Below are 24,408 nucleotides of genomic sequence, written 5' to 3'. Positions count from 1 at the left end.
GTATATGTATTTGAACAAGTTGTAATATTCCTAAGATGCATAAGAAAAGGCTTGCTTGTTTTCACTTCCCTAAGAGTTCATTTGACAACAAAGTTTTTGAAAGTCAATAATGCAGTAACTTTTAAATAGTTAAGTTTGCAAAAGTAGGAATTGACAATATATCCATCTCATTGTCAGCACCGTTTCTGCATATCTTATTGCAGAAGACCAAGAAGAAGAAGTCCAGATCAAGGCGTCAGAATCGCCCCCGCCGGGAAGTGGAGGTCCAGATTGAGGAGGATTCAGACGACGACGATGATGACGATGACGATGATGATTATGATGACTCCGAGTTGGAGTCTGTTTCTTCAGACAGACCAAACCAAAGTAAGAAGTCTGATGTGGTATCACTTGATGTGTCCAAAGCACTGTACCACCCCTCCCCCTGCACCTAGCCTTAACCAAAGGCTCTGTAGCTTATTACAGTGTTAGAGGAACAAGCACAGTGTCTTTATGTGAGACTAGTCAAACCCCCAGCCAGAGCCAAAATCCAGCAAGAGGAGATAATTCAGTTCAATTCCAAATTCAATTCAATTCAAATAAAATTTTATTTCCAATATCACAAAGTCTTTCAGATGCAACAATGACAACTAATCAATCAAATCAATGTACTACAAAAATGTAGACATAAACTATACATTTGATGCAAAAGAGAAAATGAGCAAGTGCATGACCTTAATCAAACTATTCGTTCAAAATCATTGCATTATTGGAAAGAGAGACCTACAGAAAAGACAGGGGAGATATGGACCGCTCGATATACTGGATTTACAAAGAAAAAAGGGTAGAATAACAGAAGGACACACAGGCACACAAACCAATTCCATCCAAATTTCTCAACTTCGGCCATTGAATTTCCAAACTTTGCACCCAGATATTAGTAGAAAAAATATCAACCAATTACCTCAGGCAACCTTGTATTGTTCTGACGGCTGATGGGAAACTTAGTGATGTCATAGGTCGAAGTGACTAATTTTATTCCATAAGAATGATGCTCAAGTTAAGGTTTCTCCTGGCATTGAAGATAACTGTGAAGTCACAAATATGGAAGACCCTTACAGTGTTACACTGGCATGCTTAAATCTAGCTCTCTAGTTCTAGCTCATAAAACCTTGTCCCAAGCTCCCTTCATTACCTGCTTTGCATTAAATCACCTTTGCTCAAATCAGTCTTGTGTATTTTTGCTGTTGCTATGTGAGGCAACCCCCTTGTCGACACTGAGGCAAAGTTATGAACTGCAGTACCATGGATAACATCTTATATAAAGTATGCTTACGTTTTGAGTACACAGAACTTAATCTGCACTAGAAATACATGCTATTTTTCTGTTAATTTTTTCCATCTTCAGACATCGCCGGACTGGATGACTTTGGTGTGACGTTGCCCAAGGGTGAGGCACAGGTAAAGAACAACATCTGGTTCAGTATTTATTTAAGTTGAAGACGCCAACTAAGATATGAATGTGAATTGACACTTTAGCTTAAAGGACAAGTTCACCTTCATAAACATAAGGATTGAGAGAATGTAGCAATATTAGTAGAACACATCATTGAAAGTTTGAGGAAAATCAGACAATCCGTTCAAAAGTTATGAATTTTTGAAGTTTTTGTGCAGTACCCGCTGGATGAGAAGACTACTGCAGTGTATGAATAACTTAGATGTCACATGCGTACAACAATATAAGGAAAATATAAAGAGAATTTCACAAAATTTCATCTTTTGAAAAAAGCACACATTCCCCTGACTCGTTACCGACAAATGTTATGGGTAATATTATTCCCCCTGCCTATAGAAAGAGGCAAGTCAAGTGCTCTTTTATTATGCGAAAAAAGTGAAAATATGTTGAATTTTCTTTTACATTTTCTTTATACTGTTGTACGCATATGACTCACAAGCTGTAGTAGTCTCCTCATCCAGCGGTTCCAACACAAAAATTAAAAAAATTCATAACTTTTGCATCGATTGTCCAATTTTCCTCAAACTTTCACTGATGTGTTCTACTAATATTGTTGCATTTTCTCAATCCTTATGTTTATGAAGGTGAACTTGTCCTTTAATGATGAAAATGTGAATGAGTTCCATGTATATGCACATGTAAAAAGACAGAAACTTGCATCTTCCAAAAATACTTAAATGCCTGTCTCTTTCCTGGTGAGTTGAGTAGGGTTCAAGTCGAGTTGAGTAGTATGGATTGAGTAGTGTGGGTTGAGTTTAGTAGAGTTGAGTTGAGTCAAGTTTAGTTGAGTAGAGTTGAGTTTATTTCCAATTTTCTTTTTTTTCCCCCAAATGAATTGCACTATCAATGAAACTAATGTCAGGGATACAAATGAAATGCAAAGCTTTGAATGTCAATGTGATGAAATAACAAAGTGTGTAAGTTTCAGGAGCAAATTCTTCTCTGTATTTTGTACAATTATAACCATATTCAAGTAATGAAAAGAAATTATAATGGAACCCAATTCAGTATCAAAGCTTATTATAGATTAGATCCCAGCTTGTATTACATGTAGTTGGTGGTGGGCAGAAAGCTTGAGTATTTGCTTGAATATCATGTTCAATATGTGGGCTTCAATACAGAAGCATGGTTGGATTTGCTCCCCAGTGAGTGGAATTATTGAAGTGTTGTGGGCATGCTTTGTCCGGTGAGATAGGATGTGGCTGCGCATTTCAAATATCACCCTGTTGGAGAAAGTTTATGTCTGCATAGCATGATTTCTACACTCTGGTATAGATTATATAGTTATTTTTTATAAGAGATCTGAACTGTGAAAAAACCCAACAAAAATCATGTATATGACCAGGAAATCCAAGGGAATTGATTATTGCACGCCACCCCACATCTTATTATTCTGTAATTATATATTTGTCAAAAGTCAAGTCTATGACTTGAGCAATACTGTTCTAGCCTGAGCAGTACTCTCTGTTGTAAATCACATGACCAGCCTTTGTACTAGTACAAGTATTTCCTGTCTTTAGCACTTGCATCTAGTAAGTCTCTTTTTCTTTTGTTTTGCTCTATTCATACTCATATTGATCAGCCTCCCCATCTGAGCTTATACGATGACCTGGACCTCGGATACCAAACTCCTGGTAAGACACATTCGAGATTAGCCCTCTTTGTTGAACCCAGAGCTGCCAAGTCTCCCTGATTCTGGAGGAGTCTCCCTGAAAATGTCAAAATCTGTTCATGTTTGAATAAGAGAATATTAAAATCTCCCTGATTTGGGAATCATTTTCGCCCATTGAAATGCATGTAACACACAGACATCTCTGAGATTGCTGTGTGGAATCTCACTGATTTGGATGTGAGAATGTTGGCAGACCTGTGAACCGCATTTTGTTAAATTGGCAAGTTTCAACCTGTATGCCAAATCCTTTGGGAACTTTCAAGTTGTGTGGAAGTGAAAACCACTAGACGTTTTAGATAGAACAGAACAGTAGATGTTGAACAGAAATCATCATCATCATAACCATCATCACCATCATCATCCGCATCTTCATCATCACTGTTTGTTGCCAAACCCAATAATGAACATTGTATGGGTTGATTTTGCGGTAGCCCCTAAGATATGTGTTTTGTGTTTAAAGAGCCAAATTTCAGTTCTGGATATCTGGTGATAGTTACCAAAGTAGCTTGAATTCTGTTCAAGATTCCTTCCTGCTTGGTTCATTGGTTTATCAGAATCCTTTGTTGCATCATATTTTCATGTACACATTTCCCATAGACACCTGCCCAAGTATACTTAGGACTCGTCCTCAACTGGTTAAATGACATTAAAGAAATTGCTTACTAAATGATATATTGACAACTGTTACTTTTGTCACAAAGTGTTTGTTGAAGAATACTTGCACATTCAATTTGATGAAATATATGCCAGGTAAGTGAGGGAGTCAGGAATAGTAAAAAAGAATTAAAAAAAAAACAGCATAAAAATCCATAATAGATGATGTTTCAGTTCACCAGGGTCACTGATACTTTTCAAGAACTGGACTCTGATTGTGATTGTGCTGCTTCTCTTACAGGCAGGAAGAAGTCCAAACAGCAAGAATCGGTACAGCCTGCCAAGGTCAAAGGTCACAGCCCAAGGTCAGCACCCATGAGACCTGCATCCCCAGCACCTACCAGGCAACCAGCACCCGCTGCCACCAGAAGCCCAAAGCTGCCGCCGGGGCCTTTCAACGGCCCCAGGCCAGCAGTGGTCAATGGCACCATCCCAAAGACATCGCCACCAAGAGGCCAGACTGCCCCACCGCCCGTCGTCAGAAGTATGAACCCTCCCGTCATTTCGGATGAGACGAGAGCGTGGCTTGCTGGCTACGACTTCAGACTGGCCTGCCAAAAGTGCTTCTATCAAGTGCCAAACGAGTATGGCCTCTACTCCTTCAGGTAATCTTTTCTCTCTCTCTCTCTCTCTCTCTATTCACAAAAGTACTGTATGAGCTAACTACCCCCCCAGCTAAATAGTATTTAGTGATACAACTATGTAAAGTAAGGTTATAAAGATTAGGGTTAGGGTCAGGCTTTGGGTTAGAGTTTAGGTTGGAGTTAGGATTATGTTGAGGATCAGGATTAGGATTAGGGGAAGGAGTAGGGGAAGGGGAAGGGTAATTATCCAGGGGATTTTTGCCCGAGAACATTTGAAGCTCTTTGCAAAGTTCTTTTTGAATTTTTTTCTGAAAAATCATCGCTAGTATGACGTAATGTACAAAACGTAGAATTACAGCCTCAAAATCCCATTTCATATTTTATCTTATTTAATGAGACTTAAACTTTCCTGGATGCTCCAGATAACTCTAAATTCAAGTCAAATACTTGTAGAAGTAATGGGCTTTCCCCTTTTTGAGGAGCTAAGCATCCATTCCTGTACACTGTAACTCGATTGGGCCATCTTTCGTGTTGTCAAAACTCAGATTTCTGCAGAACCCAACCCACAAGCCCCACTGCCAGGGAGGGATGCTGGTGTGCCGCCTCCACGTGCCGCCGCGGAACGGACTGCGGGAAGTCTTCGGACGCATCCGCCCCCGCACCAAGCCTGATTTTAAGGGCACCTACACGCTGTGCCAGCAGAACCAAGCTGGGGTACCCTGCAAGGTGGGTTTGTGATCCAAATCTCCAGCAGGCATTTGTGGTTTGAACTAGTAGGCATGGTTTCTTTTGAAATTTGAGCGATGTACAGAATGAAGCAAGAATATCAATGACCAGCATAGTACAAAGCATATTGTTTGTCGAGGTACAAATTCTCCACCTTTGGTGGGCATGGAGAATGCAGAAAAAAGATAATGTTTTGATCACTACTAATTGTATCCTCCGAACAGAGTTCGGAGGATACTATGGATATGGCCGCCGCGTCCGCCGCAGAGATTTCCTTGTGAGTACTCTACTGGCTGCAGTTCTTCTTAGATCATCTTGAAATTTGGCATGAAGGTGTACTATGGTAAGATGAAGACGTATTTTGTTTTTGGTGATGGCGCCCTCGCTTGTTCTGTCTTTATACATGAAAAAGTAAATTTAATAGGGTCTGCTTGTATGTGCGACGCTGGCCTTGTTTCTTGACAATTTTTTTTAAAATTTGGTATGTAAATGTATCATAGTCATATCTATCACCTAAACCTATTGATAATGCTGCCCTCACTGTTCCACCTTTTACAGGGTCAAAGGTCACCCTGTTCATGTCAAAATTTGCAAATGTGCTTATTTATGCAATAACTTGATTGTTACTCAACGGATTTTATTCAGACTTGCTAAGGAGGTGTATGGGTGGTCATTCTATGTGAAGGACACAACAGTTTGAGGTGACAGCACCCTTAGTGTTCCGACTTGGATGCCATGTCGCATTTCTTGTGTGCACTCTATCAGCCACGTTTCTTATCAGATTTTCTTCAAATTTGGCAAAAAGGTGCATTATAGTGAAATGAAGATGCCTATCGTTTTCGGTGGTGGCGCCCTCGCTTGTTCCGTCTTTATACAGAAATGGTGAATATTTCAGGGTCTGCTTGTGTGTACGATCCTGGCTGTGTTTCTTGACTGATTTTTTGTTTTTTTTTAATTTGGTTTGTAGGTAAACATATTATAGTCAAATCTAGACACCTTTACATATTGGTACCGCTGCCCCCACTGTTCCGCCTTTAACAGGGTGTAAAGGTCACCCTGATCAGGACAAAATTATGCTTATTGATTCCCAGTTGCCATATTATTCAACAGTTTAGCCTGAAAAGAAATCATCCAAATGGGGTATGGAGGGGGGGGGGGGGGGTGGGTTCGGGGATACATGTACTTGATGGGATCCCCCTGGCCGAGTGCTCTAGTATATAGTTTGCTCTAGCATATATCAATTTTGATATCTTAGTCATTGCTTTGCTGTAAACTTTGACTAAAAGATATTCAGAAAATGATTTCAGTAGTAAAAATTTCAAACAAATATCAAGTCAACAGAATGATACTAAAAGAAGAAAATTTAACGCTTTAATGTAAATTACTTTCCAAAGAGGCCAACAATGTTGTTGTTCTTTCACCTGTACATTTAGCATAGCACCCCATACTGTTAACAGGCAAGCACCGATTCATTTTACCTGCTTTTCATCATGTTTTAGGTTCCTCGAGCATGTGGGCTAGTGCGATTGGCAGCATCGGTCTTCTCAGATGCCTTCCTTGATCTTCCTTGTTGTTGTTTTTTGCCTCACAGATTAGCACTGAAAGTTGCTGGTTTCCTCACAGCGTTGAGGAGATGGATGTGTGGGAGGCAGACAGAAAAGGTCTCTTCAAGGGCCGAGAAGTTGTCGCCTCCCTCCGGTATAAGCTCAACCAGGAGATCGTGGCCATGCAGAATAAGCAGGCTGCGTCCCAGGCTAATCGAGTAGCTCCCGCCCAAAACAACAAGGCAGGTGCAGTCCACGCCTCCCAACCACTGGTGCAGCCCCCTGGAGCCTACCCTCACCATCCACCCAAGAAGCCGATCGGTACCCAGCAGCCTCCTGGCGCGTACCCGCACCAACGACCTCAAGCTCCCAGCAGCATACTCCCGGAGCCACCTGCAGTGGTCCGCACTCTACCCCCCACCAGGGTTCCACAAACTGTGGGGCCTGGTCCGGGTGGAGATATGGGGAGAGCCATGCCTCCTGGAGTGGGCCCAGGGCCACTGCCCGTGGAAAGGATAGCACATACAAAGATAGTCAACCTGATCAAGAAGCTAGGCGGCCAGTTTATCTTCTTGTGTCGACACTGCTTTGACGGTGCACCGCAGATCCTGAGTGTTCAGAACCCCCAAAACCCGGCCAGGTGCACCGGTGGCGGTGAGAAGAGCCACCCGTGGGATGCCCCGTCGCGCTGCGTGGTGCACCGCCTGTTGTGCAAGAATGGACAAGAGCGGTTCTGGAAGGTCCGAAAGCGCCCAAGTGGGATCCCGCCCAAGGCTTTTCTCTGTTGGCATCGCAACAAGACATATGGATGCCCCACAGGATCCAAGTGCCACTTTGCTCACAATGAGGTAGATGTGTGGAATTTTTTTTTACACTTATTTCAAGTGATTTTATTTTTCAGGAGTTAAAGGCATTTATTATAGGCTTTATTGCAAAATGTTTGTATAGTAGGATGTTTTGTGATACAATTGACCTACACACATGCATCAGATGTGATTATTTAAACATTTTTAAAATCACTGCTCCCAATGATAAACTTTACCTTTAACAAACTTCATCAAGTATGAGCACAATTGTTAGCAACTCCACACGGTTGTCCATTTGCAGTTCTGAAACATCTCAAATTTGGCAGGAGTGGGAACATAGTTTTGCAGTGGTGATATATTGCATCGATTTCTGGAGTCTCTGTTAGGGGACTACCTAGCAAAGTTGGAATGAAGGTGTTGGAAAAAAAAAAAGTTATTCATGCTGTGAGAATAATTGCTGCAACTTGCAAAAGCTAATCACATTTAAGAATGTCACACACATGTGAACGGATTTACACTAGAGTAAAATAGAATGTCACTCCATACTGTGGGTTCTTAAATGACTGAATAATTGCAAGTACTGGAAAAATAGGTCCTTAGGTGTTCTTATATTCCTTATGCAGGGCTCGGCACTAACTTTTTTGTTTGGTGGCCCAATGGGGCCACCAAAATCCTCAATTTCAAATTTTTGGTGGCCCGAGAGAAAAATTTGGTGGCCCCGAAAAAAAACAATAAAAAACATTTAAACGTCCTGTTTTTTTTTTTAATGTGTCAAATATCTAAGTTTAATCCAGTCATAGTAAGAATTGGAAGTTGGACATACATCTACTCATGAATAAACCTCAACAAACTCGCAACACTCACTCTCAGGCACTCATTCAGTCCTTTTCATCCATCCTTTAAACAAATATAACTGCTAATTTCCGGCGCAAAAAGTTACGAATTAATTGACGTACTTTTCAAAAAATTTTGGTGGCCCGAGGCGGGCCACCAAATTTTTCCCTTTTTAAAAATTTGGTGGCCCGACTTTCAATTTTGGTGGCCCCGGGCCACCGGGCCACCGTTAGTGTCGAGCCCTGCCTTATGTGTAATCTTGTGTAAAATGTGTAAATGTGTTGTGTGTAAAATGTGGTGACACAGTATGTAACAAACAAAGAGTTAGAAAAGGGCAGCTCAATCGATGATGATGATATCATATGCCTCATGAGTGACTTTCCTTTTGCTTGCCAATTTGCAACCACAGATCGAGGTTGTGGTGTGGGAGTTCGAGGCGTACCATCCGCTGGACCGCAAACTGTTGGTTGCCATTAGCGACGAGCTGACATATGGTCCTGTGGTGCAGAAACCAATGGCTGCCCAACCTAGACCAGGAACAGGACCAGGACCAGCTGCTACTCCAATGATGCAAGCTCCATCCCAACCGATAGCTCAACCTACTCCACCACCCAGGCCTGTATTCCCGCACAAAATTAAGGTATGCATGAGAGTAGTGTGTATTGACTAAATTCATTTTCTTACAATTTGGGGCTCCCTTTCATGTGTTTGGGTTACTATCCATCAACAGTGCTTGGGGTAAATTGTTCTATGTGTTGTCATGAAAATAATGTCAATCCAAACTGTTTGTAAGCGATAATAATAATGGCAGTGGTAATGAATAACTTTTCATATAGCACTTATTATTGGCGTTTCTTAGTGCATTGATACCAAAGTGAAAAGTTTACATCAAGCGTGACTTGTATGCATGAATGACTCTTATCATTGTGATGATTATTTGTTGTCGATCTCTTTCACTTTATTGGGTTGTGGATTTTCAAAAAAATTATTTGTGGCCTTTTATTTGGCTGCTAGTCTGTGACATCCATCTAGATGAGACCAGATATTTTATTTATTTGCGACCTGCTACAACAAAAGGATCCGAAAGTCAATGAATATTTCGTCAGCGAAATAACTGATTTCATAACGAAATAGGCCATGCGACATTTGGGGCTCCATACAAATTGCCCATGGTTTAAACCATGGTTTGAATTGTTCCACCCTCGTGAATTTGAGCCAAAGAGTTAATGTCCCCTGCAGTTAACTTTTCATGTGCCACGTTTGCACGCCCGACTCTGTCGACGGCGTGCCAAGTTTGCATATTCTGCTCAAACGCACAAACCTGCCCAAAGCGATTGATAAATTGCCAAATGCCACAGTACAATGAGAGCATTTCATGCAATTTGTCTCGCACATAGCTTTGTATCTGTTACTGGGTTGTGTGCAAAAGTCATGCCTTTACAATAATGTATCTATTAGTCATATGGAAGAACAGCAATCATAGATTTGTCATACACTTTACATCAAAGCAAAGCTTGACATTTTCTCTACAACTTTGCTAACTACATGTCCTGCTGAACACAAATCCAGATAAATTACATAGATTTGAAAAGCATCATGTTTTCCCAAGGCATGACTACTTTTGTGTCTCAGAATAATGTGGTACACAGGGGGTTTCTACCATGGTGCATAAAGAGTTAAATCATCTTTGCTAGGTTTTGTAGAGTCTGCCCAGTTGTCTTGAAGCAGACTGTGAGAGCTTGATAGGCTTCTGTAATCATCAGACTTCAACAACGATGGTATGTAACTTTGTCTCCACAGATTGTCTGTGGTCTCTGCTTCACCAAGAGCAAGCAGCTTGTGGAGAGAAACCCACGCAGGCCTACCCACTGCGCCGCACCAATGGGTCATGAGTGGGGCAAGAACCTGGTCTACGCAATACAGTCTCCCAGTGAAAAGCGCTGGGTTCGCATCCTTGGTCGACACCCGCGGCTCCGCCCAGAAATTGAGCCGGTCCTCTGCTGGAGGGGAAGTCGCTGCCAGTTCCGGGAAATGTTCAGCAACCAGTGCATGTTTCCCCATTCAGAAGAGGAGCGGTTACTCTGGATCTACCAAGCTAAGGCTAAAGGTACATAAACATCTAAACTTGAATATCATCCTCTCGGGATTTTCAAGTATTTGCAAGATCTCTAAAAGTCAAGCGATTGTTTTAGTGGAGATTTTGGCAAAACGTGCAACAGTGAAGAAGGTGTCTTGCTTACAAGAATGTGTTTTTTCTTTCTCATTTTCTGCATCTTATCAGTCAAGTCCATTGAAGAAGTTGTGGAGATCCAGAGGCAGGCATCAGCCCCGCCCGCACCGAGAGGTGTTGCAGGTGATGCGGTAGGAGGGGCGAGGGCAGCTCCCCGTGGGGCCCCCAACAAGATGCTCACCAGTCAGTTTCTGTGCTCCTACTGCAACCGGCCGTTCCGCACCAAACATGAGTATGACAGCCACACCAACTCGATGGAACACAAGATGCGCATCAAGTCGGACGCAGAGCGTTCATGGAAATACCGCAGTCCACCACTGAATGTCACCGATGGCAAATATCAAATTTGCACAAGGTCAGGAAATATCCTGCAATTGTGCTACCATGTTGCTCAATCACGTTTTTCACATATTTATTTTTCTGCCCTGGCTGTTGAACATTTTGATATCCTTGCCCTAAAGACACGATTTGTATTTGCCATAATGAAGTCAGTTACTGTGTTTGCAAACATCCAGTTTAGTTGGCTTGCCATAATGCTCTGACTCTTTGTGTAAATGTGTCACTTTTTTTTATGCCTCCGCCACGAAGTTGTGCCGGAGGCATTATGTTTTCGGGTTGTCCGTCCGTCCGTCCGTCCTTCCATCCGTCTGTAATGAATTTTGTGGACAGGGTAACTATCAAAACCTTTTGAGATATTCTAATGAAACTTGACATGTATGTGTATTAGGGGGGTGAAGTTGTGCCTATCAATTTTTGGGTGCACATGCTTAAGGTCAAAGGTCAAAAGGTCAAGGTCAAATACATAAAATTTCACTATTTCCACCATATCTATGCAATGCCTGAAAATATTTTCATGAAACTTAGTGTATACATGTATTACTCAATTAAGATTCTTTGGTGAAAGTTTGGGTCATGAGGAGGTCAAAGGTCAAAAGGTCAAGTAAAAATATTAAAACCACCTTTTTTCTCTGTACCTTGGAAATTGTTCAAGGTATCTTCATTGAACATAGTATATATACATGTACTGACTGGCAGTGATTATCTAGAGAATTTAGGGTTCATGGGGTCGAAGGTCAGGAGTCAAAGGTCAAGGGCAACACTTCAAAATTTTACTATTTCCGTCATGTTTATGCAATGCCAGCAGGATTATTTTTTTTTTACACTTGGTGTATGCATGTATAACCTAATAGAGATTCTCTGGAAAGTTTTTTTTATGCCTCCGCCAACGAAGTGGCTGTAGGCATTATGTTTTCGGGTCGTCCGTCCGTCCGTACGTCCGTCCCGTTTTGTTTTTGTCGATATCTCAAGAACCGTGAGGTGGTTTTGCATCAAAGTTGGTATGAGGGTATATCCTGGGGGGATGATACTTTCTTTGTATTTTAGGGTCACGGGATCAAAGGTCAAAGGTCACAGGTTATTTTGTGGAAAAAAGGTTGAAATTTCATGTTTTTCTCCATATCTCGCAAATGGTTCAAGGTATCTTCATGGAACTTAGTATATATGCATGTACCGATGGGCAGTGATTATTTAGGGAAGCTGGGGGTCAAAGGTCAAGGTCAACTCCTCAAAATATCACTGCTTTCCTTATACATGTATTTATGCAATGACTGAAGGATTTTTTTTTAAACTTGATGTATGCATGTATAACCCAATATATATTCTGTGGGAAGTTTCTTGCCAAAAGGTCAAAGGTCAAGTGAAAGTGCTAAATTGCATTTCTTCCTCCATATCTCAAAAGTAACTCAAGTTTTCTTGAAACTTACTACATATTTATGCATGTTCTGCCTGACAGTGATTATGTTATGAATTTCAGGGTCAAAGGCCAGATGAAAATGGTAACAATTTACTATTCAATACAGAAATTGCTCTTTTTCTCTATGCCTTGAAAATTACTCAATGCATAGATGTATGAATGGGTCAAAGTCAAGTTAAAGTCCTTAAATCCCAAATACATGCTCTCCTATTCATCCAATTAAACGTAGGTCAAGGAAGGTGAACATTCAACACATTTGTGACAAACTTGTCATTTTTATATTTTACCAATTTTGTGAAAATGCAATCACACATTGTCCACATGTACTATCTAGACCTATTAGGAGAATCATGCATTATGGCGGAGGCATACCAGTTGCCATAGCGACACTTCTAGTTTTCATTTGACTCTGAAACATTTGCATTGTGTGCCCTAACAAAATCTAGCATTAGATTTATGGGGTCAATTGCTCTTTTCACAAACATCCACTTTGGATGAAATGCTGTGGTGCTGTCACTCCCAGTGTGAATGGATCATTATTTCCTTTTCAAATTTTGGATACTCTAAATGCGTATCCAGAGCACTCTAAAACCATGTGTCTTCCAACCAGAAGATTTTCATTGTTTTATGGGATAACCTTTTGTGTGTGTTATATTTTTTATGATTAATCATGGTTTCAGTGTGACGACTGAAGAAGTAGCCTTAAGTTAGTGCTCAATCACCGAAAAAAGAGGGAGAGAGATATGTGAGTGGAACATTCTGGGCATGGCCTGTGTTGTCACATTGCCTTTCCTCATGTGAATTGCATCCTATCAATTCAGTGTCTATTCAGCATCCATGTCTGTCCTGCCCCCTTCTCCATCTCAGGAATCTCAAGAACAGCTGTAACTATTCGGGTGTGGTCCAGGAGCGCAATGACTGCCCCCTGGCACACAGCGTGGAGGAGCTGGAGGAGTGGAAGGAGCGGCACGAGTACCGCATGATGAAGATTGCCAAGGCCAAGGAGCAGAAGCTCTACTCCTTCGTGGACGAACTCCTGACAGAGTATAACCTGTCCTCCACCGCTGAACATGATGTGGTAATGACCGGAGATGGAAGATTGGCAATGGTGTTGGTGGTGGTGGTGGTGGTGATGGTGATGGTGATGGTGATGGTGATGGTGATGGTGATGGTGATGGTGATGGTGATGGTGATGGTGATGGTGATGGTGATGGTGATGGTGATGGTGATGGTGATGGTGATGGTGATGGTGATGGTGATGGTGGTGGTGGTGGTGATGATGGTGATGGTGGTGGTGGTGGTGGTGGTGGTGATGGCATTGGTGGTGGTGGTGGTGATGATGGTGATGGTGGTGATGGTGGTGATGGTGGTGGTGATGGTGGTGGTGGTGGTGAGGATGGTGGTTAGGGTGAGGGTTAGGAAAGTCAAGAGTCTTAGCCAGGTGGTGGTGGTGGTGATGATGGTGAAAGTCAAGAGCCTTAGCCACTCTACCACAGAGCCCCGTAAGATGTGATAGTCATAATAACAAAATCATGCTCTGATCGACTTTGTCATTACCAATGTTACCTACTATTTCCTTGATATATTCTGATGGGGATGTGGTAGTGAGAAAGATGTAGCATGTTATTCCAAATTGATTACTGTCACATTGTACTCCGAGGGTATGTTCGAGTGCTCGCCTAAAGCGAACTGTGCTGTACCATTGCCCCGCCAGAGGAGCGCTCGAACGCTCCTAATTTGTACTTAACCGTACTGAATCGAGCCAAAAGTGGACCACTTCCCGATGTGCTCCAAAAGGGTACAAAAAGCGTACCAGAAGTTCACATGAGAGAATACCCGTATCATGCACATACTTCGACCAGAGTAATAAGAGCAATTGATACTCGGTTCGAAATGTATGCAGATACAGCTAGTGCCAGATGTGTGTGAGATTTTGATGCAGTCACATTTCTAAGTTAATCAGGCAATCTATAGCCATTCAGAAATTAGTAGGTGAATTAAACTAATAAAGCAACAGAGAGAAGAAGAAAAAAAAGCAAATTAGAAAAGGCAACACAGATCGTAAAAATTGATTTTTCAGATGTTTATTGCCTTCTCACCATTTATTCTTGATTTAGATGACAGAACAAATACCAGGATTATCAGCAGAGTGCAAAGAAGGTTTGAAACCCGTTCTCCCTATCAAAGAGAAGAAACATGGAGAGGAAATCACACACAAGTGGGACTTTGAAGTTCACTCAGCAAGGGTGAGTATCTTCTTATTCAACCTTTATGTCTTGTGAAAATTATAATGTAGAAGTGATTATCTCATCATTGACTTGGCACATGGGTGTTTCCAAAGTAAAAGGAACTTTTCAGTGATGTGAGGTGATTTTGTTTCCACTGTGCATAATCCTCGAGTGCAGTACAATCGTGTAGAACACTTCAGTGAGAGATATCTTTTCCCAAAATTTATTTCAAACGAGCAATCTATTCTTAGGAATTCTTACCATTTTATTTTTTATTTTGGGTAGGTGGTGTTGGCTTCCTTAAAGAAGATTTTGACAAAAATGAATTGTTTGCAGTGCTTTCTGCATATTTCATGTCATGAATTTGCTATCCAAACAGAAAAATCTTCGGCGAGTCGGTCTCCTGTATGATGAGCACAGGCTTCACTTCCACCTGTCGAACCCAAAAGATGAACACCGCCCCCAGGTGTGTCCAGGTGGTATCCTCTCGCAGGAGGACGGGATGTCGTTCAAGATCACGGTTCACTTCCACACCCACATCCTGGGCCTCTTCCATCAGTGGGTCGTCTTTGACTTTGGTGAGTTTCTCCCACTGTCGTGCCCTCCTGTGAGGGCGCTCACACTAGTCCGCGATTGCCAGAGAATACTGTAAAACGAGGAATGTTCACGTGCACTTTAATTTTCCGAATTTCGTGAGAGCCAAGATTTGTGCAATCAAAATGCACATGAAAGTTTTGTCTTCACTATATGCATTGAATGCCAGTGGCAACTTGTGAAAATTTCATGCCTCAAAAACAGCCGTTGGGTCCAATTTGTGAAAATTTCATGCCGTGAAAATATCATATTTTACAGTCTACAGCTTGTATAGGGTCGCTGCGTTCAGCGTTTTTGTGGGAACGCTGAAGTCATCCTCCTGGCTCTATTAGACTAGAGAACAAGAACTTCTTCCCCGGCCAGTTTGCTAAGTCAACAATTTGTATTATTGATATCAAATTAATGCAAAATTGTAACAACTTTGCATGATGAGTTTTAAAAACATGATAGTGTGGGGAAACATGGGAGGCCTGATAGAAGTAGTCTTCATTTGCTGCACACTGAGGTACATTTTAACCCGCTGAGGACAGACTGATTTTGCTACAACACGCATTTCCTGCCCGAGTATACTACTCGGGACTCATCCCCAGTGGGTTAAAAGAAACCATGAATAGCATCAATCAGCCATGTGTCAGCAAATATGTGCATTGATGACGTGCACGCTCAGTAACAGTTAACTCCAGTCAAATTACTTTCGCAGTATGTGTACTTTCACGTACATGGAAATTGGTGATAATGCTGTATACGATTCATTACAGGGATTATTGGGTATATTAGAACCAGGCCTACCTTCCCATTCCATGAACCTCCATGCTACAGGTCTGTAAGGGGAGGGGCTTGTAGCTGCCATGTTAAAAGACCGTCCCAACATGATTGCTGTAAACACTTGTGGATAAACCAATAGCATTGTAGTTCGCCTGTGAATTTATTACCCAGTCTAATTTGTTTATCCATTGTGATCAATATCAATGAATATCTAACAATTCATAATTTTATGTTGTACATTATGTTTTTAAGTTCAAAGGAATATCCATCATTTAGTTTGTTGTTTTTCATCTCTCAAAGTCACATATACTTGCAAGGGCTTTGAGTTTGTATCAAATAATCAACAGTCACCATTCTATGAATTATTTTTATGCCTCCGCCACGAAATGGTGCCAGAGGCATTATGTTTTCGGTTGTCCGTCCGTCCGTACGTCCGTCCGCATTCGTTAACGTGATAACTTGAGAAATATTGACTGGATTTTACCAAACTTGGTCCAAGTATAAAGTATGATGGGGCAATTACTTGATTAGGTTTTGGGTGAAATCGGCCAAAGGTCAAAGGTCAAGGTCACATCATGAAATTGTATCCTTTTACGCGATAACTCAAGACTGGATCAAGCAAATTTCACCAAACTTTGTCTGAGGATGATATGTGATGGGACAATTACATGAGTAGTTTTTTAGTGAAATCGGATCAAGGTCAAATCCAAATATTTATCTGTTTACATGATAACTCAAAACTGGACAAAGCAGCTTTCACCAAACTTGGTCCAAGGATGATGTATGATAGGGCAATTAGTCGAGGAGATTTTAGTGACATTGGCAAGAGGTCAAAGGTCAAAAGTTCAAGGTCAAATGCTAAAAATGTTGCTATTTCCCCCATATCTATGCAATGCCCGAAGGTATTTGATTGAAACTTAGTGTAGACATGTACTACTGCGTAAAGATTCTCCAGTGAGTTTTATGTCCAAAGGTCAAAAGGTCAAAGGTTAGATGGAAATGTGGCAATTTCACTTTTCTCGCAAATGGTTCAATGTATCTTCATGGAACTTGGTACATATGCATGTACTGACACATTATCTAGAGATTATTTAGGGGTCATGGGTCTATAGTCATGGGTCAAAGGTCAAGGTCAACTCCTCAAAATTTTACTGTTTCCCTCATATACTAGTATATGCAATGCTTGCATTATTAGTTGAAAACTTGATATTATTACCTAATGGAAATTCTCTGGGAAATTTCCAGCCAGAAGGTCAAAGGTCAAAGGTGAAGGGTCAAAGGTCAGGTTTAAATGAAAAAAAAGAAATCTATTTTGTACTGTAATTACACTCTTTCTTTATACCTTGAAAATTACTCAATGCATAAACTTATAAGAGGGTCGGTCGGAAGTCAAGTAAAAATCCTCAATTCCCCAAATATAAATATGTGTACCTGCACTCTTAGACAGTTATAGCAAACCCAGTTTGAGGAAAGTGAACATTCAAGACATTTCTGACAAACCTGTCATATCAACATTTACCAGTTATGTGAAACTGCCATCACACATTGTGAAGACATTGGACTATACAACTATTGGGAGAATCATGCATTATGGCGGAGGCATCAGTCGCCATAGCGACATTTCTAGTTTCCTTTTCTTTTTGATCTGGCAATTCAGGAGAGAAACCAGTACTGGTAAGAAAGCTTTCGATCCACATCGGTTCCTCCTTGGAGCTGGAGCGATACGCCAAGCAGCGGGAGACTCAAAAGAAGATCAAACTCTGGGACAGCGGAAACAGTCAGATCATCAAGTTTGTCTCTCCGAGCTGCGAGACGGAGATGCACTCTTGGGAGAAGACGTAAGTCTTCGTTCATCTTTTTGGCATTTTTTTTTTTTCTCTCCTTTTTGGGGGAGTAGGGGAAGGGAAGTGCTATATACTCCCTCTACTTGTGAGCTGGAGATGCATGCATAGAAGTAAAAGTGAGTGTTTTTTGGGTCAACTCAGCAATTTTTTCTCCTTTTTGGCTGGAGGGAGGGTCTTTTCATTTCCCTTTATATTCCTTTTTCCTTCCTCTTGTATATTTTCCTTTCTTTTGTTCATCCTCTCCTCATTCTCCTCTTCCAAGGAATTCATCTTTCCCATCCTGATTCTCTCTCTTAGGCCCGAATTCATGAAGGTGGTACATATGAAACCATCGTTTAAACCATGGACAAAAACCATGGAGCGCCAAGTGTCACACGGAATATTCCGTTACGAAATTAGTCATTTCGTCGACAAAATGACCGTTTCGTTAACAAAATGTTCATTTAGTTACAAAATGTTTTGATGTTGTTTCAAAGTAATCATTTCATCGACGAAATGACTGATTCCATAACGAAATATTCCATGCGACACTTGGTGCTCCTTGGTTTTTGTGCATGGTTTAAACCATGGTTTCGGGCCTTTGGGTCTATTGATTCGTCTTGGTTCTGTTTTTTTCGTTCAAATAAAAAAAGAAAAAAAATCATGCAACATGACCAATAGGAGACACGACAAGAATGAAATGATATTAACAAAAAGCTATTTCTGAGACTTGGACCTGGGGGGAACCACACAACATACACATATGTTGACTCTGTAAGTGGTTGCATGTTATACAATGTGTGAATAACTGTCATATTATGTTTGTACACATCTACAAATCAATTTGAATTAAAGCATAGTGCTGTACATCAATCTGCTGGTAGAAGTGGCTATTATTACCTTCATCAAAGTAACTGTGTTTTTGCTGGCTTTTTGTTTGTTTGTCTTCCCACATTATTTCTTTAAAAAAACTTATGGACCTATAGATATTGATGTATCCAGATAGTCTATTGTGGAAAAAAAAAAGACTGAGGTAATTACTCTGTGGTGTCAATGTGGATCATAATTGGGATCAAAGATTATATTTTGAAAGGAATTGAGCACAGTTCTATGTCTTGTGACTCAGTCAATGCGGCCTTGGCGGAGGTTTGTGCTCTGCATTTGCTTCTAGTTGCTTACAAATTTACAAATTTTCGGGTTTGAGTCCCAGTGGAATCCCATTTTTCTTTGCTCATTTTCCCCCTGTTTCTTACATTCTCACATCTGCTTCCATTTGGCAGGCTGGTGGCCGAGTACAAGCAACCCAGCACACTGTCCGGTCTGGAGGACGTTGAGGAGGATCGGAGGATGAACTCGGAGAACTACCGAATCCACATGCACAGGATGCTGAACCTTGAGGAGCTGGAGTGCATGGATCGGCTCACAAAGTAAGACTGATTCTGTTGGCCATCCTGCTATTGGGGGTGCTGTAGACTTCAACTTTGAAGGTCTCGCACCTGTGAATAAGTCTCCAATGACGTAAACATGTTACCAATAAAATATGGAGGAAAAGACATCTACAGTGTATAAAATCTGAAAAAGATTCAGTGTCTTTGGTTTTTCGTATCTAGGTAAGCTGATTTGTTTTACTTCATTACTGAAATTTGAAAAGGGGATGGGCCTTCTCAAACTCTGCTCAGAGGTCCTTAACCCTAATCAGGCCGGGCTTTTGTGGCTATGCTAAAACTGGAGGGGGCGGACATGTGGACGTTGCAAATTTGATCTCAAACGTTGCGTGAGACTTGAATAAAGAAAGTCAAGAAGCCTGGCAACGAGGCCTTCTCGCATTTCAGAATTATAGCGCGAAACGTCTGGGGGGGATTCTGCCCCCTCCCCCCCCCCCCCCCCCCCCCCCCCCGCCCCTTTCAGGGTTAAAGAGGAGACACAGCTTTAGCCTCTGTAAACATTGTTTGTGTTGTGTTGTTGTTTTTGTGTTGTTGTGTTTGTGCCACAGCATATGAAGTCCCTCTGAATTAAAATGGAAATGTTTCCAATCTCCAAATATGATGCATTTTGTGTAGAAATCCATTCTTAAGCCATACCTGATTAGTTCTTACCAAGCTTGTACAGCTTATTGATTTATTACATATTCCCCTGATTTATTTTCACTTATTTGGTACAACAACTTGATAAGGCTCGCAATGGTTCATTCTATAACAAGGTGTGATACCTGTTAATCAGTGCTTTAAAGAATTTCACAGAGAGATGTCATGCATCGTAGAATGAAGAAAACAAAAACAAATTGTATTAAAACATTCAGAAGTGAATAAAACTCCATGTTACCAAAACCACTTAGGTGTAGCAATGTGCCTCAGTCTAACAGGACATCCTTAGGGACACAATAAGGATTAAGGGGATTCCATAACTCTATTCATCGGCAATTAGATTTCAGACATCTGTCCAGTCAGTGCAAAAAATTAATTTCAAACAATCTACACCATGCATATATTTTTCTTTTTCTTATGTGTATTATCTCTTGACTAGATACTGCACAGCCACAGAAATGACGGTGTCTCCTCAAGCGGAGTTTTCTTACCCGTACGGGACAAACTACGCTCAGCACGGTGAGCTGTACGGCACCATCAAGCTGGAGCACTCCCTCTTTGACGACTCGGAAGCGTCGCAGATCGTCCAGCAGAAGGTCTCCAGAGTCTTGATCAAGTTCAACCAGGAAACTGACGTAGTGTACGAGGCTCTCATTATGAAGGTAGGGAGCTTCCATGTTTGAAGGACGAGGGTGATTCCTAGAAGTCTTGCGGTCGAGTAGATTGTGCGCTTGGTTTGAAAGAGAAGATGCTGGGGTCAAACCCAACTGTGGCACCTGAATCCCAAAAGTCCACCAAGGACTGTTTGTGCTATATGATGAAATGCATTACTATTAAACATATGTCACATTTATTTTCATCTCAAAAATTCCTGCTGACTCCACGAAAGGACATCATTTGTACAGGTCGAAGCTCTGCAGCATCACATTGATTGCATTGATGGATGTGTACTTCTTTTCTCTTTCAGAACAATTTTTATGTCAAATCTTCCTACCAACTTCAGCAGTATTGGTAGACAAACTAGAGCAATGTTATCCTTGGTTTACACTCTGTAACAATATATCTCTTGATGCAGAGTTGAGCTATATATTGCTGACCCCTGCATGCACACATTTGCAACTACTGCACATGCAGTTGTGATGATAAAGTCAGTCTATACCTTTCATATGTGTGTATTTTACTCTATACACCATATATTACGCGAGTCTAAATTTGTGCGAATCTGGAATTCCTGATGATTTCGAAAGTGTTTAAATTCGCGATCATGGAGTCTTGTACTGAATGGAGAAATGTACAAACATACATTGTACATCACATTTACACCAGGATCTGTGTCAATGTTTTCGCATATCTTTAATTTCGCAAAATTCATGAAAACAAAAACCTCACCAAATGTTTGGTGTATACAGTACTTTTTGGCTAGCCGAGCTATCACTTAGACCACAGAGGGCATTTTTATGAGATCTCCCACAATGCAGTCCATATGATGGCTGCTAGTCAGTGACCATTTGCCGTAGAATAGGTAATAGGAAAATGTTTGTTTCTCTCTTTCTCTGGATGCACAGAACACTATAGCGCAGAGCAACTCTGACGACATCGTCTGTGTGCAGCTGAGCAAGCAGTGCGTGGACGAGCAGAATCTTGTGTCCCACATCAGCTTTGGAAACGACGTGGGGAACAAATCTGTACCGGTCATCGTCCAGTTTCAGCTTGACCGTCTCCCCTTTGTCTATATGCACCATGCCGTTGACCACCTGTCCTGCATGACGGTGCTCTTCCCGCCCTATCCCCAGAAAGACAAGTGAGTCAAAGCAGGGATCAGTCCTGTCGCATTAAAAAACTAGAAAAGCACTCTGAGAGCGCAGACCTCCGCCAAGCATGCAGCTCATTTTCACCACTGATCTTGTTCTTCCATAGAGATATCAGTGATTTCCACCCATACGTATTTTATAGCATTGTGTGCTGAAAGTCGCCTGATTTCCCAATATAGAAGCCTTTGTTACGTCATAAACCCTCTGCTGCACGGCGCGCCTGGCCCTAGCAGAAACTAGAGCACACACTTTAGTGCGCGCATGCAAACCTCAAATACGCGCAGCCTGAACTCGCCAAGTTCATTGACCCTACCTGCCAAAATATCAAAAATCCTTCATAAATTCCCCCAAAATTTTCGGATCACTACCAAAAGTCTCAACCTTTCCTGCAAGTTTCATCCCAATCCGTTTACTACTTTTTGAGTCATTTTGCACACAGACAAACTAACTAACTAACTAACTAACGAACAAACACACAAACCAACGGTAACAAAAACATAACCTCCTCCCTTGGCGGAGGTAAAAAGAAAAAAAAAGAGAAGTTGCTGTCTATCATGGGTGACAGAAATCATCACATAGGCTGGGAGCTATTTGCCTGTCAGAACTTGCTAGTATGAAAGTGTATAATATTGCGACTTAAAGCTTGCGATAGCACTTCCATCAAACATTTTACCCGTTGAGATGCATGTAATGCACCATGTAATCCCCTTGAAAGCTTTCTACAATCTTCCTAATATGGCATGATAGCTGGCAGCTCTGCTACTGAAAGCATTCAAGCCAAGACCACAAGGGATCAGACAAGATCTAAAATTACAAAATAAACAACAAACAAATATTATAGCAACCACGTAAGTAGTGTTCATTGTAGTTTAAATTTTCCTGTATACACTGGCAGATTTGAGATCGTGAAGTGGCATGAGGTGGAGCATCGGGCGGAAAAGATGAATCCCCGTCAAGAGAAGGCGGCCCGCTACATCTGCAGTGCCGGCGGTCTCCGTGGTAACCCTTCCTTCCGTGGCAAGGGACCAGTCATCATCTTTGGTCCATTTGGCACTGGGAAGACGTACACGATGGCCAAATCCATCATGCGCACCTTGCTCATCCGCAATGACTCCCGCATCCTCATCTGCACGCAGTCCAACAGGTTGGTTGCACTGTAACGTCGGGTGGAGCCTTGGGGTTTTGATAGTTAGGGAAATTCATAGTTTTCGGAGGAAGAATTTCATGGATTTGAATAATTACGCAGTACCTGCTGCATGCTATAAGGATTAGAACCAACACTTGCTGTCGGGCGAAAGCTCGGTGGTCTAGTGGAGATGACGCCTGTCCAGTGATCACGAGGTAGTAGGTTTGAATCCTGCTCGAGTATGTACGCCCATGATTTTTATCATGGCTACTACTAAAACACTGATCGATACTGAGATCAGAGTTTAAGGGAACCCAAACCCAAACCCAAAGAGAAATGTGAGTTGAGTGAAAACAGCAACATTAGTAGAACACATCAGTGAAAGTTTGAGGAAAATCGGACAATTGATGGACAACAATAATAAAATATAAAGGGAATTCCACAAAAATTCACTTTTCTAGCATAGTAAAAGAGCATATGACTAACCGCTTTCAAAAAGCAGGGGGAATAATCGCTACCCTTAACATATGTCAGTATCACGTTGATGGAATGTGTAATTTTCATGAAAAAGTAATTTTTGTGGAATTCCCTTTATATTTTCTTAATTCTGTTGTCCACTCACATGTCGCAACCTCTAGTAGTCTCCTCATCCAGCAGTTCCAACACCAAAACTTAATCGATTGTTCTATTTTCCTCAAACTTTCACTGATGTGTTCTACTGATGTTGCTGTTGTGTACATTAAAACCCTATCGCCTTTCACGTCAATCTTGTAATCCTTCCTTTTACTATTAAATACCTCATTACCATCCTCCTTGATAAATTGGTCTTGTTCTTGGACTCATTATTGGCAGTGCTGCTGACCTGTACATCACTGAGCACCTGCATCAATTCTGCCAGGAGACCCGCGATCTGGTGAGGATGGTCCGCATGTATGCCGTCGAGCGGCAGAAGTCGACGATCAGCGAGACGGTCATGAAGTACGTTTTGTTGGATGAGGCAGGCAACCTGAGGCATCCGTACGATGACGAACTTCACGGTGAGTTGGTTTTCATTGATGGTCATACAGATCACAGGCAGGGAATGCTTGTGGATGCATATGTGTACATAAAGAAGAATGCTCTGGTTCCTTGCTGCGCAACTTGTTGAAATTTGACTCATGCTCATCTTCAACCAATTTGCTTCTAATAAACGGACCACAATAGTCAAAACTGTCATATCTGTATGATTGCAACAAACTTGCTTTAGTAAAAAGTGTAATCTAGCATACCTTTAGACTGGCAAACTAAGTTCAACAAAGCTATTTACATGAATATTTTATTGCACGACATGTTGTGACATCACCTCTGCAGATTGGGCCGCGTACGCCAAGACACAACATGAGGAGCGGCGGAGGACGCCAAATATCGTCATAGCAACACTACGAACAGCTGTGCACCTTACCCGTGATGACAGCCTCCGCGAGTACTTCACCCACATCATCATAGACGAGGCGGGACAAGCCCTAGAGACAGAGGCTATCATTCCCCTTCAGCTGGCCACCAATGACACCTGTGTGGTGCTGGCAGGAGATCACAAACAGATCAGCCCAAAGGTCAGAGGTCACAGAATTCTATTTCTTCCCACAACCCCCCACCCCACCCTTTGGTTCATTGCAGATGCAAGCTACACTTACAGAATG

General features: G+C 41.7%; 1 protein-coding gene and 1 long non-coding RNA gene across 2 annotated transcripts in view; both read left to right on the top strand.

Annotated features, from left to right (window-relative positions):
* The window catches only part of LOC139722990 (3'-5' exoribonuclease HELZ2-like), an 89,516-nt gene that overhangs the window by 25,389 nt on the left and 39,719 nt on the right, over positions 1-24,408 (top strand). The window contains exons 8-24 of the mRNA XM_071634268.1: positions 204-409; positions 4,229-4,426; positions 4,951-5,131; positions 6,723-7,523; positions 8,725-8,955; positions 10,116-10,422; positions 10,597-10,900; positions 13,166-13,376; positions 14,416-14,544; positions 14,906-15,104; positions 17,543-17,723; positions 18,989-19,135; positions 20,232-20,454; positions 21,358-21,593; positions 22,499-22,747; positions 23,582-23,766; positions 24,080-24,321. Of these exons, the coding sequence (XP_071490369.1) occupies positions 204-409; positions 4,229-4,426; positions 4,951-5,131; positions 6,723-7,523; positions 8,725-8,955; positions 10,116-10,422; positions 10,597-10,900; positions 13,166-13,376; positions 14,416-14,544; positions 14,906-15,104; positions 17,543-17,723; positions 18,989-19,135; positions 20,232-20,454; positions 21,358-21,593; positions 22,499-22,747; positions 23,582-23,766; positions 24,080-24,321 (4,230 nt within the window). The remainder of the gene's footprint in view (positions 1-203; positions 410-4,228; positions 4,427-4,950; positions 5,132-6,722; positions 7,524-8,724; positions 8,956-10,115; positions 10,423-10,596; positions 10,901-13,165; positions 13,377-14,415; positions 14,545-14,905; positions 15,105-17,542; positions 17,724-18,988; positions 19,136-20,231; positions 20,455-21,357; positions 21,594-22,498; positions 22,748-23,581; positions 23,767-24,079; positions 24,322-24,408) is intronic.
* On the top strand, positions 1,405-4,194 carry LOC139722995 (uncharacterized). Its single transcript, XR_011710314.1, has 3 exons — positions 1,405-1,440; positions 3,078-3,129; positions 4,063-4,194. It is a non-coding gene; the product is annotated as an uncharacterized lncRNA (long non-coding RNA).

Source organism: Diadema antillarum, unplaced genomic scaffold (genome assembly GCF_040938485.1).
Source record: "Diadema antillarum isolate AM-2024a unplaced genomic scaffold, OU_Dant_1.0 scf00000179, whole genome shotgun sequence".
Lineage (NCBI taxonomy): Eukaryota > Metazoa > Echinodermata > Echinoidea > Diadematoida > Diadematidae > Diadema > Diadema antillarum.
Note: the sequence above shows the minus strand (reverse complement) of the source record. Positions and strands in the feature narration are given on the sequence as shown.